Source organism: Carcharodon carcharias, chromosome 28 (genome assembly GCF_017639515.1).
Source record: "Carcharodon carcharias isolate sCarCar2 chromosome 28, sCarCar2.pri, whole genome shotgun sequence".
NCBI classification, from domain to species: Eukaryota; Metazoa; Chordata; class Chondrichthyes; order Lamniformes; family Lamnidae; genus Carcharodon; species Carcharodon carcharias.
In genome coordinates this window covers 16410440-16429837 of record NC_054494.1, presented here as the reverse complement: position 1 = coordinate 16429837, position 19398 = coordinate 16410440, and the positions used below count along the sequence as shown (strand labels likewise).

At 43.5% G+C, this 19398-nt stretch overlaps 1 protein-coding gene across 1 annotated transcript in view; it reads left to right on the top strand.

The window, feature by feature from the left end:
• The window catches only part of antxr1d (ANTXR cell adhesion molecule 1d), a 111302-nt gene that overhangs the window by 27039 nt on the left and 64865 nt on the right, over window positions 1–19398 (top strand). Inside the window, exons 10-11 of the mRNA XM_041176171.1 lie at window positions 3375–3473; window positions 14128–14197. Coding sequence (XP_041032105.1) covers window positions 3375–3473; window positions 14128–14197 — 169 coding nt within the window. The remainder of the gene's footprint in view (window positions 1–3374; window positions 3474–14127; window positions 14198–19398) is intronic.

Sequence of the window (19398 nt, the reverse complement as noted above, 5' to 3'; positions counted from 1 at the left end):
GCCAGCCTGAGAGGGTGATGAAGAGATGTGCTTTGCCCCCGCAGCATGTGTTACACTAAGTCCCACATGACTGGTTTGGGGGCAACCTGGAGGAGCTGCAGCGAGGCGCTGTGTTTGAACTCCAGGACATGTCCAAGTCAGGGTGCTGACATGCTGGGAGGGGAGCTTCAAGGTAGCGTGGCACCGAACCATCTGTTGTGCGCTGTGCTCCATGTGCTTGCGCCTCCTTGCTATGGAAGGATATACCATGTGGTGCCTAATATGATATAGGCAGCATGTGTCCAAAGGGGGGAAGTGGGAGTGGGGGATATGGAACAGGCCCAGCATCTTTGTGTGGGTGTTAGGCAGCAGTGGGGTGAGGAGGCACTGGAGCCCTGATACGTCCCACTCTGGTTGGGGTGGGCCGTGTGTGAAGTGAGTCCATGTGCCTTTTGCACAAATCAATGCTCGTGTCTCGTTTTCAGGAGAAGAATGCTCAGTGCGGCAGAGCGTGCGAGGACTGGCAGCAGCCATGCGCAGATCGCCATTCTTAGCCTCTTCGAGTAGGAGGCCCTGGATCTGGAGAGGTGCCATGCGCCCAGGTCCATTGGTGCTGGTGAGGCTGGGGTGCCATGGCCAGGTATTTATGCCCAGCAGTGAGGTCAGCATTGTTCCCCCAACAGCCATAGCAGCGCTGAATGTTAATTGATTTAATTTTGTAACCTGGCTTGACCATTGGTTATGGAAGGGTGAGCGCATAATGATCCGGGGGACAGGGATGCACTTTGACATTGTTTCTATGTTAACTGATCTACTATCCTTGTTCTTCCTTTCAGCGTCATCGGAGCTGGGCCGAGGAGGAGCAGCAGATGCCCACTCTCACACCTGAGGGGCCTGAAGTCTCACCAATGTCACACCATTTCTGCGAGGCAGACATCAGTGCAGATATTAGCACCTTGGTGGGAATTTGAACGTTGGCTAATGCCCCAGGGCACAGTGGTGAGGGCACTTCACAGCCGCTGGAGGAGCTGGCAGAGATAGAGAGTGCCTGTGGCGCCAGCAAGACAGGAGAGTCAGCAGGCTAACTCAGATGCCACTCCAAGCGATGGGGCAGCACCAAGACGTAGCACCCGGAAACGAAATTATAAGGCACCTTAAGCACACCATGGGTTTTTCACTGGTGCTTTTGTGTTGACCTGAGATGAGGTCCTTATGATTTGTTCTGATCTGTAGCAGTATTGTTTTTTTTTGGTATAAGTTAGTTTGCTTGACATATTAAATTCAGATATGTCACCATGGCTGAGGCTGCCTCTTCTGCATGTGTATGGTTTCCAAAACTGTAATGAGTGCTTTGTTAGACATTCAGCTTTATTAACAAGGCAAGTGACTGTTCCTAACCTGGCAGATTTTGCACTTAAGTGTCGAGTATCAAGCCTACTGCCCAAGCTTGTCCTGGTGGTCCATCTGTGGTGTGCTAGCTGCAGGTTCATTGGATTAAAGCCTCCTGGGTGTCCCTGCCTCCCTGCAGTATGCCTGGATCAGCATCTACCCCCTCAGCATTTCCCTGTGCACGCTCATCCTTGGACTCAGTGCTGGACTCATCGTGTGCAGCTGCAGCCACTGCATCGACGTCTTTGTCATCCACTGCGTCCCCCCTTTCCAGCGCAAGATTGTGGAGAGTGCACCATGCAACCACTATCACCGACACACGATCTGGGGGGTACTGGAGTGCGCCCCCTGAGCGGTCCAGGTATTGGAAGCGCATCTTGAGAAGAGCGATGGTTCTCTCCACCACAGACCTTGTGGAAGCATGGCTTCTAATGTACCGCTGCTCAGCGTCAGCTCTTGGATAGCGGAGAGGTGTCATGAGCCACCTGAGGGGATAGCCCTTGTCACCCAGCAGCCATCCATCCAACCAGGCTGGAGCACTGAAGAGCCTCGGCATCTGGGAGTGTCTGAGGGTGTAGGCGTCGTGGGATCTGCCTGGGTACCTTGCACAGAATCTGCATCCTGGATCACACACTATCTGCACGTTCATGGAGTGGAAGCCCTTCCTGTTGACGAAGGAATCTGCTGACAGCTTGAAGGCCACATGTGTACAGTCTGTAGCACCCTGGACGTGGGGGAAACCTGCAATCGCCGTGAAGCCTCTGGCTCGCTGTGTCTGGCTTGCCTCGTCCCAACGGAAGTGGATGAAGGTCAATGCCCATCTGAACAGAGCGTCTGTAATCTGCTTGAAACAAGCATGGACAGCTGATTGGGAGACACCACAAAGATCACCCACTGACCCCTGGAGCCAGAGGCATAGAAGTTGAGGGCAACTGTGACCTTCAGAGCCACTGGCATGGGATGTCCACCCACACAGTTAGGGGAGATCTCAGGCCCTACCATCTCACAGATATAGTTGACTGTGTTCCTTGAGAGATGGAGCCTCCTTCGCCGCTGCACCTCAGACATATTGAGGTAGCTGCTTCGCCACCTGTATACCCTGGCATAGGATAGTGGCTTCTGCTGCAGCCCCTTCCACCTTGGACTACCTCTTGGCCCTGCGGCCATCCCCCCAAAGGTGGCTCCCCTGGAGGCTGAATGTGCACACCTCCCTCTTCTAGCCCTCCCTTCTTCATCAGAGGAGCTGCCTCCAGTGGACAGTTCAGCTCCCATTCCCAGGCTGAGGAAAAGCTTCCAGAAACCTGCAGGCCCAGAAAAGATTACCTACTGCAGGGTGCTGACCTGAACGTTAAGAGTCCAGAAAAGGCAGCTGGTATGCATTTTGAAGTACTGCAGGTCACACAGGCAAGTTTCAAAGACTTTCAAAAATACATACTTGACAGTGCACACTCGTGACCCCACTGAGCCCTCTGATCCCACCCGTGGGTGAGGTTGATACAAATGCTTCCTACCCGCCTGCCCGTTCCGCCCGTGCACTGGCCCGAAGATTGCACGGGTGCCGAAAAATCGGCGCCGATTGGTGAGTCAAGAGCCTTAAGTAGACATCATCACACGCTCGCCCAGCGAAATATTGTGATTCCGCACAGTGATGTCAAGGCGCTCGTCCGACGTCACCACGAGTCATTTTATGTGTGGATGTGTGGGACCCGCCCCCACACGCCAATGGGAAAATTCTGCCCCAAGGCTCCAGTGGTTGATGTCAGGATTGCATTAAATCTAAAAATGCAGTCACTAGAGATTGCTCTGTAGCCTATTACTAAAGCTTTGCATAAAATGTTCAAGCTTGTCTTTGTGATTTTTAACCCCATAATTATTACACTTCAGGTGCAATACAATCTGTAGCATGCCTTAGCACAACAATCCATGTGTTATAAATTTAAGAAATAAGAAATAATAGTGTTGACAGGCATTCGTAATGTTTGTGTGCCATTATGCTATTGTTACAGAATCGTATCAGGTTGTGGTAAGAGGTAATGGATTTTCCCGTGCACGGAGTGCTGATCAAGTTCTTTGCAGCTTCAAGATAAATGACACAGAGATAATAAGTAAGTGCAGATATGAACTTATAAGTTACCATCTTCACTGTTCAGATTTTTATTACCAACATCTAATACTGTACTTAGCCTCATGACTCAAAACTGATCTCTTCCAAAACCAGGACCATGTCATTTTACTTCAATCCATTTAGACAGGATGGCCAGCAACATTTTCATAATATGGCAGCAAACAGCAATTGGCAACGCAGGGCTTCATGACGTTGCAATATTTGATGCCTGGACAAAATGATATTATTTCCCCAATGACACCCTTCCCTGAAATTCTGGATTCAGTAAGCAAGATAGATTTAATTTAATTTTGGTGTCAGTCTGAATATTGCTAAATCGGTTCCAGAGAAATCCCAAACCACAGTTGGGCTATCTTGTCGGCTCCAATCTGAATGCACTTTACAATTGGGGAAAGCATTAAAATTACCTTAAGCAATTGCTTGTGTAATGAAGAGTACTACTTATTTGTTGCCCTAATAGCTACAGTACTGAAGCATTAAATCTCAACTTGGAAGTCGTATTTCAAATCGCAGTTTGACTGACATTTCCACTAAGGAATCCTCTAGATTCAAGTTTGCTAGTCTTGGCAAGGTCATCTGAGGGTAGGAGGGAAATTTCTCCAGGGGCTTCCTTCCATACTATTCAAATGTACCTCCGGGCAAGTCAGCTGAAGAGCAGCGTTGATGTAATCTACGGAAATATCGGTGGGCTGATCCTTTTCTTGCTTCCTATTGAGAATAACATGAATGAGACAGGAAATTTCAAAGTTTTCAAAAAAGAGAATTTTTGTAAACTTTTTTTTGTAATTTTGCAAGAGTTTATATTTGCATGTTTATATTTTATATTTATATACTCGTTCATATTTCTGCCCGGGATGTATAATTTTACTGCTCATTTAAAAAAAAGTTTTTCTTTGTAGCTTAAACATGTCTTCATATAGTGGGAACTTGGGCAGTGCATTTCAGCTTGCTGTGTAGAACATTTTTCTTCATGTCTTTAGTCTTTTGCCAAATACTTTAAAACTATGGCCTCTGCTTACTGACCCTGCTAGCACTGGAAACAGTTTCTCTTTGTTTACTCTATCAAAACCATGTATGATTTTAAGCACCTCTAACAAATCTCCTCTTAACCTTCGCTGCCCGAAGAATAACAACCCCAGCTTCTCCAGTGTCCCCATATAACTGAAGTCCCTTGTCCTGACACCATTCTAGTAAATATGTTCCACAGCCTCTTTAAGGCCTTAACATCTGTTATGGGCTTGGTTTTCCAGACAGGTTTCTCATTAAAAACATCAAACTTTATTTAAAGCTTCAGCAGCAGTTACATGCTTCCATCAAGCTCCATAACTAGAAGAACTCCCACTCTAAGGTTCCCCTTGCTTAAAGCTGTTTCATTCACACTGTCATGTGATACTATTCAACACAATAAGTCTTAAAGCTACTGTCACTACACTCCTTAAAGTTACAATTACTACAGCATCCTTCCTAAAGTGTGGTACCCAAGTTCAAACACAGTATTCCAGGTGAGGCTTAACCTCACCTTTTTAAGGTTTGTAGAACTTCTTGTTTTTGTGTTCTATCCCTTTATTAAGGGTACATACACCCCTAGGTCTCTATCTCTGCATCCTCTTTAAAATTGTATTATTTAATTTATTTGCTTCTCCTCATTATTTCTGCCAAATGTATCACTTAACACTTCTCTGCATTAAATTTCATTTTCCATGTATCTGCCCTTTTCACTAGTCTGTTTATGTCCCTTTGAAGTCCGTTACTATCCTCCTCATTATTTACTACATTTCCAAGTTTTGTGTCATCTGCAAATTTTGAAATTATGCTCTGTAAACCTAAGTCTCAATCATTAACATATATATCAAAATGTAGCCATTAAACTCTAATTGCCCAATTATACTGCAGTTCATGTCCATGCAAGAGAAAAGTCAGTAACACTAAAAACAATGGGCGGGATTTTCCAGACCCGCCCACCACCGGGATCATCCGATCCCAGCGAAAGTCAGTGGACTTTTGGCTGGTCCGCGAATCTCCCACAGTGGGTCCTGCCATGAAGCGGCTGAAAAGTCCTGGCCAATGTCTGAAAACACATTGAATTCAGCAAGCATTGTAAGATCAAGCCTAGGGGTTAGTTTCATGCCACTTCAGCTTCACACTGCCTGTAATAGAATTGCAACTAGGGGGTGTGGTGCCAGGTTTTCAATATTAGCAGACTGTGTCCCAATAGCTATTTGGTAAGATTAAAAATTTGAACCCCATTTCAAAGTTGTTGACTAGATATCCTTGCACATCTAGACATAATTGGTAGATCTCCATTGTGTCTGACCAAAGTGTATTGCAGAGCCAGCAGCTTATACCTCTGCACTGATAATTCACACCACTCTAAAGTAGTTATCAATGTCAAACTAGTACCTGCAACAAAATCAGACTATAAATCATGTGATTTTATAAGATTTTCTATGTGACGTATTTATACTATTCAATAGGTGTGATCTATTATTTCATCCAAAAAGGATTTTTATAAATTAAGCAGACAACTCAGTCCAGATGCACCAGCAATTTGTGCCACTGTGTGACAGGACAAAGTTTACATATTCCTGCAAAGAAAGAAGGAAATCACAGGATTTATCTTTTCAGGTCGACCTTTGTTGTACAGCTATGCCACCCAATTATAGTTGACTTGGCAGTGACCTGCACAAAGCATTTCAGTAGTTGTGTGGATAACTGGTCTAAATAGAGAAGAACATACTGAAAAAAATGCCTTAAGGAAAAAGAAACATTGCCTCAAGTGTTAGTGGTACTTGAATACCATTGAGAAAGCAAGTCAGATGTTTGTGTATCAGAAACTATATATTATGGAAACTGTCACCAGAATGCCATTGGTTTCCGGCTGGGCAACCAATGAAGCATTGCACAGAGCAAAATGTTTAAAACTAGCAATATCGATTTCAATTATAATATATTTCTTAATGCAGAACAAAAATGTATGCAAAGCAAAAGCTATGTACATGAATGAAAATGAAAGCTTTCATGAGTAGTGGTTTCATCAATAAAACATACACTTTTGTTGAAGTGCCTACATAACATTATTAAAGAATATTAGTTTTTCATGAAAAATTTGGAGGCTTGGAGAATATTCACACTGTCAAGGGTGGGGAACAAAAATTCTATCAAATGCAGCTATGGCAAATCTGTAATATGTGCTTCCTGCATCTCCTGCTATCATATTTCATAGCTGTGGATTCTATTTTCACGGCCTTGCAGCTGTCCACATAGAACATTTTGGCAGTTTCTGAGTTTCCCAGTTATACAAGTTACAACAATATTTATTCCATAATACATTAAATATTTAATCAGTGGAAGAGATGGGAGACACCACTACAAGAATATAAATGTTCCTATTATAAAACATTAACAAATTTAAAATGACAAAAAGCATAGGCAGTTTTGATTGACTGCACACTGCAATATCTGTGAACTCCGAGGGGAGAGAGCATGATGAGTTGAGATAGAGCTTGAAATCACCAAGCATGAGTAGTCATTCAGTACAGACACTGAGGAAGGGAAGCAGTGAAGACTCTTGGTGAGAAAAAATTTTATCATACTTGGGAGGATAGTAGAGAATGAGGATTTTGAATGAGAGGTGGGAAGTATAAAACATGTTGAGGTGCTCAAAAGAGGAGAAAGTGCCAGAGGAGTAGGGGGTCAGGCCAAGGTGCAATCTGGTAATCGGCACCACACAACCACTGCGATGGTCTTGACAGGGCAAGTAGTGGAAGATTTAGGTTGTGAGACTTCATTAAGGGGAACCATGTCATCATCCTTCTGCCAGGTTTCTGTTAATTTGATCTGGGGACATGGCCAGTTTTGTAAGCAGGCATGGCTTGTAGCACAACGTTTTGAAGCTATTTGAAAATATCGCAGAAACTTTTGCTTGACGTTCCTCGATCTTCTGCACTGGGTTGGCTGATTTCGGGTGAATTGCACTGAAAAAGCCAGTACAACCTAGCAAACATTTCAGGTCACAATGTTCACTCTTTCCATAGGAGTACATTATTGTCACCATTAATTTATTCAGTTAGCTGATCTATTTTACAGTATACTCTTCCCTGTATTACTCATGCAATACAGTGCCTGCTGCCACTTGATTATTGCACAAAATGCTTGTGGCCTAAATTGCAACATGTCAATTTTGCTTCAGGTTTAGGGGGACTTAATTGGATGTTGCAGACATTCTCAGTTAATTACATTCTTAGAAGGTGTGGCTGGTTCCATTTACCTTGCCAAACCTGATAAGGTCGTTACATTTTTTCCTGCATTTGTTGTCATGCACGGAGTAATTGCATGTCTCAGCCATCTCATGCTCCTGCTGCTATGCTGTTCTCTTTGTAGCGCGATGCTAAGGAGTTCCAAACAATGTCTTTCTCCTCTGTGTAACTTAATTGAGAAACAGTGGTATACCCTTATGACTCCTGAAAACCTAATAGACAAATTTGAGGTGGGAAGCCTGCATAAGTATCATGATATCAGTTTTCAGGATCAACCTAAAGGTGTTGTCTACTAATGTTAAATCTAGGCAGCAATGTTTAATAAAGGTTTGCACAATGTTTTATGTGACAGCTTCCATGTGGTCAATTGGAAACTCATTGAGATATGCCCAAGAAGCAGCTGTAGAAAGGACTGACTGACCCTTAGCCCATCCCCAAGTGTAAAGTGGCCATCCGCTGTTTAGTCACTTGCATGTCTTAGGCTGTAGCACCATTGGAACTGTATGCAAGTCGAAAACCTGAGTGGAAAAATCATAGCACAGGGCTTGCCAAGAAGTGGGCAGATGGCACAAAAGAGTTTGGGGTCAACCAATTAAGATATTGATAACAGACTTGAGAAAGATTGGTCTTGAGTATGTAGTTAGTTTCTGTTTAACTTCAGGTGTGCATCCTCATCAGCATTCTCCTGTATGTCATTCTATCAAGGTCTTCATCTGAATCCGCTGCTGTAGAATTAATCTGTGATCTGACGCTCCCTTCCCCCCACACCTCTGGAAAACAAACCATTCCTTCCCCCTGATCTGGCTGCAGCCCACTCATGCATGGATGACTCACCACACACTGATCCCAACTCTGTTCTTGCCTCCAGTATCTGGTGGCTGTAAGTGTTAGGTCAGACGATGCGACTATCAGTGCTGTGCTGTTGCTTTCCCTCTTGCTCCTTGGTATGTTGTGGCTGGGCAGGCAGCAGTTCTCAGGTTTATGAAATGGCAAATCGGAAGGGGATGTTGGTGTGAAGGAAGGGGGGTGGAATGGGAAACAAGAGGTCCATGGTCACACCAGCAGCTCATCATGCCAGATAGCAGGATGATGTTATGCTGGGTTTCGAGAAGGGGCACAAGATAGGAACATACCATCGTTTTCATAGTTCTGAGCAATGTTGGATGCTATAGGCTCCATCAAAACCGACCCCATGATGCTGAGAGCCATCTTCTTCACAGGTTTGAGGAGAGGCTGATGTCCTTATCCCCCACCTGTTCAGCTCTGCTGCTGTTTATTATATGCCACTTTGTCTTGCAAGAGAGAGAGCAGAATGTCAGTGATTGTGTAACGCTGGCCAGGATATTTAGGTTGGCGAGCGGGGGGAGGGGCCCGCTCACCAGCGCGTAAAGTACCGCAGGATGATGTCAGGCAAAACTCCAGACGTCACCCCGCGTCATTTCAATTTTCAGGTCAGTGGGGGTGCAGCCAAATCAGTTGTGTGCCTGCTGACCTGTCAATGGCCTATGGAGGCCATTTGAAAAGTAATTAAGCTCATTAATCGACTTGCCCGTTCAACTTTAAGGTTGGTGGACAGGCCGGGAGCCCTGGCGGGCTTCAGAAAAAGCATGAAACCTCATCCACAGATGGGATGAGGTTTCACGAGGGTTTCAAAAAATGTAATAAATGTTTGATTAAAAGTGATGAACATGCCCCAAGTCAGGTGGCAGTGTCACATGAGGGAACATGTCAGGGAAGTTTTATTTTTGCTCCTTCACCATTTTTAAATTTGGCGCCAATCTCCCTTAGGCAGCACTTAGCTTCAGGGAGATGAGCACGCTCTTTCACACGCATGCGCAAAAGAGCGCACTCTCAGCTGAGAGAATCCCCCCTGCCCCGTCCACACAGGGAGCGCATAGCACTTTCTGGTGGACGTCACACTGGGTGAGCCTTAATTGTCCTGCCCACGTAAAATGGCGGTGTGCCCCCAATTAGGGGCGCCGATCAGAGGTGCGCCCGTACACACCCACTCCTGAACTCCCCCCGCCCCAAAACCCCCGACGGGAGGAAAATTCTTCCCACTGTATTTGGGTTGTGCCTGCCATAGCTGAATAACTGGGAGATTTCATCTGAAGATGCATTTGCTGACCTTGACTGCATGCACAAGGTCATTGGGCTTCTTGTAGCACTGCTCCCAGGTCCTCAGGTCCGGAAGGCAGAAGTTGACTTCCCTGGACACCTTCTGCAATTCCCTTCTGAAGGTAATTATTGAGTGCCTCCTGGCCCTCTGCAGGGCCATGATATCTCTCCTCTTGTCCACCCCTGCCACTAATGCATCGGGTTTACGAAAGCAGGAAATCAGAAGGGGAAGTTAGTGTGAAGGAAAGCGGATGGAGTGGAAAACAAGCGGTCTATGATTACACCATCAGCAGCTTGCGCATCGTGCCATATAGCAGGATGCTGCATCTGTCATCCAGGGACCCACTCCCGGACCTGGTGTTTCCTTTTCCATGTTTTAAATTTCAGCAATATTATTCTGTGCAACGTCCCTTTAAGAGGGACAGACTGTCTTAGAGAAGAACAGGCTGCCAACATGGTGTGCTCTCAGCACTGTGCAGAGCCAGCCAATAGTAGAACAGAGAAGCCCAGCAGCGAGGAACTCTTTTGCCCCCATGCCACTATCATGTAGTGAGATGAGAGCACCAAGTTTGCGTGCTGCTCAACTCCAACAAAATCAGTGTAGGCTGGTCATGAATTGTGACATTCATGCCTAAAATAAGGAGCAGATGAATTTTTAGCCCATAGTCTCCCTGACCCTGTCAAGTTAGGTTAAATGTCAGCACTACTTGAAGGAAGTCTATCCATTGATAACTGAAGTAGACACTATAAGCTAGGTAATAGATTTTTACAGGCAGTGGGAGGCAGGTTTGGGTGCTGTGGAGAGTTAAAACTCTTAAAAGTAATATCGGGTTGAGATCCCTCCCATTTCCTGGTTTCGGCTAGGTGGGTTTGCATGGAAGTGGGGAACCCCTGTGTATCTACACAGTAATTAAGTCATTTATATATTCTTGTAGGTAAGTATAGTTTTATCTAAACATTCTGGTTTTAACAGCCTGTGGATCTATTTCCTGAGCTGTCAGCGCCTCACCAGGGTCAATTAGACAAATGCACAGTGGAGAGTGCTTCTACAATGAAACTGCAAGGCTTTAGCTCCAACCATGAAATCCTGCTGCTTACAGCATTCCATTTCAGAGAGTGCTTTCAATGCATGACAAGTGATTGCCAACTTCTTGAAGTCACTTCACCTGTCTTGCACTTCACTCACCTTCAGCTACATTTCCCTGCTGACAGCCTTCATCACATCATGGGAGCAGTTTATTCAGCTCTACCTTGCACCTCTGATGAGGAGCAAGAGGATCAACAACACCACCAACACCTACAACAGCAGCAGGAGCAACACTGGCACCAGCTGCCTTCTCTTCAAACACACACTGCTCTACATGGCAGAGGGATGGACACAAAGATTCAGCTTCAAGGAAGTGAGACACTCTACACAGGGTCTACAGGCAGGGAATCAGCTCTCTTGACATGTCTGAGCAGCAGCACCTAAGGAGGCTCAGATTTTCACGGCAGATCACTGCTGACATCTGCAGCCTCCTGAAACAAGACGTCCTTTCCAGTGAACCAGGTGGACATGGATTGCTAGTGGCCATCAATGTGCATGTGATGGAAGGATTCTCTCCCACCCAACATGCACGCATGTTTCTGGCTTTCCCTAAAGAGTTATGTGCTCTCTTTTCCTGCAATGAGAGAAAGCAGAGGGTTATGAGCATTAGAAATGGCTCATGTGGATATGAGAGAAGGACAACATTTGTGGAGGTTGTCCATCAGGCATGAGTATAAGAGGGCAATAAAATGAGGGTGGGTATGAGTGTTGGTTGCTCACATAGTGTTGTGAAGTACCTGGGGAGAGAGGAATGAGTGGAGCTGCAAGGTGTGTTGTCCTGCGGAATGCTGTGCAGAAGAATGCTGAGAAAGTTGTGGCTTTGCACCTGAAATTGCTATGCCACTCAACTTTCCCACCCTCCTGAAATTCTGATTCCCCTTGGTGCGCTGTTTCCAGGTTGGAGGAACCACGGTCCTACTGCTGACTCCCTCCACCACTTTCATGCATGCCTGCTTGATTGGAGAGGCTGTCCTCTTCTTCTTGTCCTTGGGAAAGATCACCTCACTGAAGTTCCCTTAGATCCTGTAGCAGGGCCTCAAGTTAAGAGCGAGAAACCCAGGGAGCAGATTCTCAGGTCTCCTCTCCATTCCTGTGGATGCTGCAGTCTCAAAAATACATCTGCAAATGAGCCTTTCTGATGCCAGTTGGTGTCCTTTAATCATTACTCCTTCCTTTGACAAGAACTCTCTCTGGTTGGGCAGAAGCAGGATGCTAATGATGTAGCTTGGAACTTACTGGAATTTTCAACAGGTTCTTGACCTGCTCATGGTCCTGCCATTTTTGCAGGGGCTAGTTGTTGAAAACTCTTCCCAACATGTCTATGCTTTCGTTGAATGGTCCCCTGAATTAGAGAGAGAGTTTAAATTGATCAAAATCTTAGTTTTGACTGGATCATCAACAATTTCAATAGGGTCAAATAATAAATCATTCCTATACCTTTTTAAATTGCACAACAATCCCAAGTATATAAGATACTCCTGGATGAGAAACAGAATTCTTTAGGTTCTGAAAAGCAAATGGATTCAGTGCCTTTTTTTCTTCTAAAAGGCTTGTGTTCAAATTAAGTTGATTAATTTGTAATAATGCAAGTACATGGTAAGCAACTAGAGATAAATCTAAAACAAAAACAGAATTACCTGGAAAAACTCAGCAGGTCTGGCAGCATCGGCGGAGAAGAAAAGAGTTGACGTTTCGAGTCCTCATGACCCTTCGACAGAACTTGAGTTCGAGTCCAGGAAAGAGCTGAAATATAAGCTGGTTTAAGGTGTGTGTGTGGGGGGCGGAGAGATAGAGAGACAGAGAGGTGGAGGGGGTTGGTGTGGTTGTAGCGACAAACAAGCAGTGATAGAAGCAGATCATCAAAAGATGTCAACAACAATAGTACAATAGAACACATAGGTGTTAAAGTTAAAGTTGGTGATATTATCTAAACGAATGTGCTAATTAAGAATGGATGGTAGGGCACTCAAGGTATAGCTCTAGTGGGTTTTTTTTTTATATTTTATATAATGGAAATAGGTGGGAAAAGGAAAATCTTTATAATTTATTGGGAAAAAAAAAAGAAGGGGGTAACAGAAAGGGGGTGGGGATGGGGGAGGGGACTCACGACCTAAAGTTGTTGAATTCAATATTCAGTCCGGAAGGCTGTAAAGTCCCTAGTCGGAAGATGAGGTGTTGTTCCTCCAGTTTGCGTTGGGCTTCACTGGAACAATGCAGCAAGCCAAGGACAGACATGTGGGCAAGAGAGCAGGGTGGAGTGTTAAAATGGCAAGCGACAGGGAGGTTTGGGTCATTCTTGCGGACAGACCGCAGGTGTTCTGCAAAGCGGTCGCCCAGTTTACGTTTGGTCTCTCCAATGTAGAGGAGACCACATTGGGAGCAACGAATGCAGTAGACTAAGTTGGGGGAAATGCAAGTGAAATGCTGCTTCACTTGAAAGGAGTGTTTGGGTCCTTGGACGGTGAGGAGAGAGGAAGTGAAGGGGCAGGTGTTGCATCTTTTGCGTGGGCAAGGGGTTGTGCCATAGGAGGGGGTTGAGGAGTAGGGGGTGATGGAGGAGTGGACCAGGGTGTCCCGGAGGGAGCGATCCCTACGGAATGCCGATAAGGGGGGTGAAGGGAAGATGTGTTTGGTAGTGGCATCATGCTGGAGTTGGCGGAAATGGCGGAGGATGATCCTTTGAATGCGGAGGCTGGTGGGGTGATAAGTGAGGACAAGGGGGACCCTATCATGTTTCTGGGAGGGAGGAGAAGGAGTGAGGGCGGATGCGCGGGAGATGGGCCGGACACGGTTGAGGGCCCTGTCAACGACCGTGGGTGGAAAACCTCGGTTAAGGAAGAAGGAGGACATGTCAGAGGAACTGTTTTTGAATTATAGAGATAAATCTACGTTGTTTATAGGCATTGGAGAAAATGGTGTGATAAGAAAGCTTTGAGTTGCCTTGTCTGCTCATCCTAAATATTTTTATTCATACAATAGCAACTTGCATTTATTTAGTGCCTTTAACATAGTAAAATGTACCAATACAATTCAAAGGAGTGTTGCCAAACTAAATTTGACACACATTACCAGAGAATTCTATATTATTGTGAATACTTACATTTCTGATTAGTCTTTGAAATATTCACCTTTAACACAAAATTTCAGTACTAATAAATATTTCCGTCTTTTAGCCGAGAAGCCTCTTGTTGTGGAAGATAATTACTTACTCTGCACTGCTCCAGTGATAGATGAAGTTGGAATGTAAGTAATGAGGTGACTTTTTGTATTATGTTAAATGCCTGAAATTAAGTCTATTACTTACTGCAGCAAAGACTATTACTGTAGATTGCGACGTATAAGTCCATCTGGCATAAAAGATGATCCCATTTTATCAGCGCCAAAAATCATGCTTTTGTATATACCAGTCATGGAAATCAAGCCCCCTTTTTAGCTACAAAACGTTATACTCAGATAGTAGTTGGCCATAATTTTTCACCCCAGAAATGATGTTTTACTTCTGTAAGTCAACACATGGGATCAAGCAGGCGACAGAGGCTGTGTTGTGAAGATGTATGATTATTTAAGACATGGCTTTACAGATCAGACCACACATGGCATGACAAGTTAAGATCAGAAATGAATCTTCCAGCAAAAAGAATGAAACATAAAGCTGCTTTCAAGCTAAAGGTCGTAACATTTGCTAACTCATCAAATAACTGCGCTGCAGCGAGTGCATTCAGTGTTAGTAAGAAACTGGTGCAAGAATGGAAGAAGAAGGAACCTGCCCACGACCAATTGTGCTGTCTGAACAGGGACCAGCCACTGGCTTGATTTCGAGAAGCATGTATCGGGATGGGTCCTTGAAAATCGTCAGAACGGCTGTTTCATCACCAAGAAACTAAGTAGGCCAAATCAAGCCATGTCCAGCAAAGATTTCAGACCAACAGTTAGTTAGTGCAGCTATTTTAAGGAACAAAACTGTGTTGAGTTGTGACAGAAGACCAAGATTGCTTAGAGACTGCCTATGCCAAAATTATCAGTTTCCAGCAGTTCATTATCAGACAGCAGAAAAAGCACAAGCTGACATGTTGAAACTCTTTGTCTTGCACTCATCAGGACACTTTGCTAGAATACCAGTATAAGGGCAAAACAACAATTTATACTGTATGAGAAGAGAGTGCTGATTGGCTGAGAAGTGGACTCTGATTGGTAGATCCATGCCATGGAGAATGCACAAATTGATGGTGAATGACAGCTAGCTGCCAAGCATTGTTTGAAGTTTAAACCAGTAGCTTGACCTTGGTTCGTCAAGGCATTGCCCTGAGGAACGAGTCAGTGAATGACTCATTTATTTTGTTCAGCTGAAACAGGTACAATGTGTGTACATGTTCTTTCTCACTGCAAAGAACAGGGTCCTGTGTATTAATATATGTAGCTACCAGTACATGCAAATGCGCCAGACTGCGAGCCTGACTGGCAATCTCAAATTGGTTGTCAGCATAATTCTTAGTGCACTGAGGATTATTTAGTAAATGTTGTCCAATCGCAGAATCACGTCTAATGTTGGACGCTGTGTTTTGGGTTTTGCAAGCAAGGGCTGGTTGGGTACGGCCTGTACTTTGCCTGTTGCAAACAGCAGTTGGCTGTGTTGTTTGATAGGATCCAGCAATCTTTGGGATGTAAGGCCTACATACTGAGCATCACACTGGCACTGAAATTCATATACCATGTTACTCATTTGTGTGATAGACAGAACACCTTCTTGGCTTGACAGCACCATCCTGTTAGTGGCGAATACCACTTGTGTTGCTACTGCATAGTAGCAGTGTGAAACAGCTAGCTTTACTTGTTGCTCAAATTTTTGAGATACCTTGCCCTTCCAGGGCAATCTGTGGTAGACTGGGCACTTTTCAGGTCTGAAAATGATGGTCCTAGGCCTGTTAGGTTTGCATGATATACAGTGTGAAATGCTCTAATCAGGGTAGCCATTATCTTGTAGGGTGGCTTTAATGCACCCTATTTCAGCATCAAGCTTGCATGATGAACAGATGGCTCAGGCCCTATTTACAAGATTCACATTAAGACCACTTTTGTAGTGTATGGAACTATAAGAATCCCAATGCATATATTGACTGTGAAACTAGGCTTGTAGTAGACTGTGGTAGAGAAAACCCTGGCAGATTTCTCAACTAGAATGTTAAGGAAGGGGAGTTCATTGGACTGCTGCATTTCAAAGGTGAATTTGCGTGCAGGATGGAGCCCATTAAGACATGTAAGGAAATTGTTACATGCAGCTGCGTATTTAAATATAGCAAATATATCATCCATTTATTGGAAATATGTGAAGGGTAGGAGGTTAGGTGTCATTCCATGAAAGACATGTTTCTGTTGAAGGGTCATGAAGACTCGAAATGTCAATTTTTTTTTTCCACCGATGCTGTCAGACCTGCTGAATTTTTCCAGGTAATTCTGTTTTTGTTACTGATGTGTATGTCCGGGTTGGCCTTAAGACCTCGCAACGTTGTAAGACATTCGCGTTGCATGTGAAAGTCAGACAGAATCCCGCAATATACATGTACAAGATCAGCTAGGCGCGCTTTTAAGGATTCAGCATCTTCAGTGGATGCTGGTTTGTGGTGCGATAGTTTGGAGTAGAGGAGTTCAAACTCAGCAATTATCTATTCCATTTGATTGGGGATGAAGACATACCAAAATTAAAACCATGCACAAGAACAAACTCCTCGCTTTTTGAGAGTATGTGGTCAGAGAGATTTGTTGCGTGTTTAGCGATGTTATTAACTGTGTTGCCAAGCTGCTTCCACTTAAATGAGTTTATGGTGCGGACATGTGCCAAACAGGTACTGTTTATGGTGCTGTCATCTATTGAAGCAATATAGCTGCATAAATGGATCAAATCAAAAAATGAAAGAAATTTGCGCACCTCAGACCAAGCGCAGTGTAGGGCATGGAGTAAATTAGTAACCCTATTACCAATCTGTTCAACCACATTTTACATAAATGCTCGGTAGACCATGGGACTGTGTCTCAGTTTAGCATTATCGATATGTTTGGAAATGAAAACTGGCAAAACCTTGGGCTTAATACACACTTGGAGAAATTCGATAGCTTACCGATTGCCATGGAGAATGCATGAATTGATAGTGACTGACAATACCCATTAAGTCATATGAAACAACCCTGAATTTTGATATGCCCAGCAGCAAAATTGTGGAGTGGAAAGGTTCAAAAACAGTTCTGGTGAAAACGTCTGGATGTGAGAAGACAAGATTGACAGTGGTACTAGCCTGCATGGCCAACGGAACAAAATTAAATCCTATGGTAATTTTTAGACATAAAACCATGCCAAATGTTAAGCTCCCTGCAGGAGTTCTTGGGCATGTCCATGACACAGTTGGATGGATAAGGATGGAGTGAAATTATGGATCGATGCTGTATGTAATAAGCTTCCTGGCGGCCTACATAAAGAATGCAGCTTATTCGTGTGGCACATGATGAGATCAAGAGGTGTGTGTGAAGAAATATCACACACATTGCAGTTATACCAAGGGGTCTAACATCTAAGTTCAACCTTTAGGTGCATGACTTAACAAGCCATTCAAGGATCATGTCTGTGCTGAATGGAAAAGATAGATGGTTGGTGAAGAAAAAAACCTTCACAAAGAGTGGAAATATGCGCACTGCCCTGCTTGATATTTTGTGAGGTTTTGTTATCAAATCATAGGATACTGTTATTGCACAAAGTGTCATCAGATTGTTCAAAAAATGCAGAATATTCAATTCAAATGAATGGAGAGGAGGATGATTTGTTGTAGATGGCTGATTCTGAAAGCAAGAGCGCCAAATCTGATCCAGAGTGGGATCCTTACGATGACATCATAGCCAAAGTGAATTCGATGAACTCTGCATCAGATGCTAAAAATCAATTAATTTGATGGTTTCAAAAAGCTTTGATTGTGGTTAAAGGTATCTTTAATTTAAATTTTAATTTAATTTAGTAAAGGTACAATTAATTAATTCAATAAACTGTGTCACATTAATATGAATTACCAGTGTTATGTTTTTCACATTTCAAAATGGCAACCGCCCACACTGGCAGTTCACATTTTATACTCAACCTGTAAGTTTACCCATTTTTGGAAGGATTTTTGGAGGCTTCAAGGGTTGACTTATATGCCTCAATCTACAGTGCATGAGGAATAAAAACAGAAAAGGCTGGAAGTACTCAACAGGTTCATCATGATGCACATTGAGTTCAGGTCCTGAATTGTTAACTCTGTTTCTCTCCGCAGATGCTACCTGACCTGCTTTCTGTTTTTATTTCCGATTTCCAACACCTACAGTATTTAGCTTTTGTATTACTATTATTCCAGCACTTAGCACTTGGTCACAATTATCCTATAAGCTTAATCTTTCTTTTAAGTGTTCACCACAACAGATCAGTTTGAATGGTCTATATCTGAATAGGCTAGATTTCTGTTAACCAAACGTATTAATGGATATGTGCAAAGGCAAGTATATGGAGTTAGTTCACAGATCAGCCACGATCTTATTGTGTAGTATAACTGGTTCAAGATAACTTCTTCTGTTCCTATGTTCCTATTTCATATTAAAACAGCATAATGGACTAGCTGCTCTGAATGTTTTTTTTTAATTTTGTTAGAATCTGTGTTTCTTTGTACATATTTCATTCATTAAAAATGTACAATTATCTTTTAAACACAGAAAGGCAAAATTCAGTGAAACAAGAAATCTGGCCCAAAATAACAGGCCAGACATGTTAGCAAACAAGTTGCGGGAACAGCAGTAGGGAATCTTCATTTATGTGAGTTGCATGGAATATAAAATAAATGTATTTGTGTAAGGCAAACAGGAGTGCTTCGAAGCATAGAGCCAAATAATTGGAGAATTAAAACTAAATTAACATTTAGGAGGGGACATATAATCAAACTAGAGCCAACAATACTAAAGAAATTCATAAGCAATATGACAGGAGTTTAGAATTGCTAAAATTAATTTAAATAAACTTTCAGATATAAAAGTTACAAGTAATTTTGTTACAAGCTTATAAAATATAAAAGAATAATTAATTAGATAACTGCTCGGGGTGAAAGGTGGGGGCGGGGCTGTTATTCATGGATGATGAAAGTCTTAGCAGATATATTGGGGTGAAATTCAACTTCTGTGGAGACACAGATAAATGGTACCGGACTAGCCACACATTATACACCCAACCCAATCTCCCTTTCCAAAATTGGATGGATCATATAATGGGTAGCTGAGCAGCTAGCTACCATCCATTTAGTACAACACCCAAGATGAATTTCATCACCCTCAAAAAGCAGTTGTTTTGAATCAGTTTTTATAAAAGGTGTCTTGCAACAGTCTTGTTAAACAAATTTCCTTGGGCTCGGGTATCAGTGATAAGAAATCATCAACTTAAT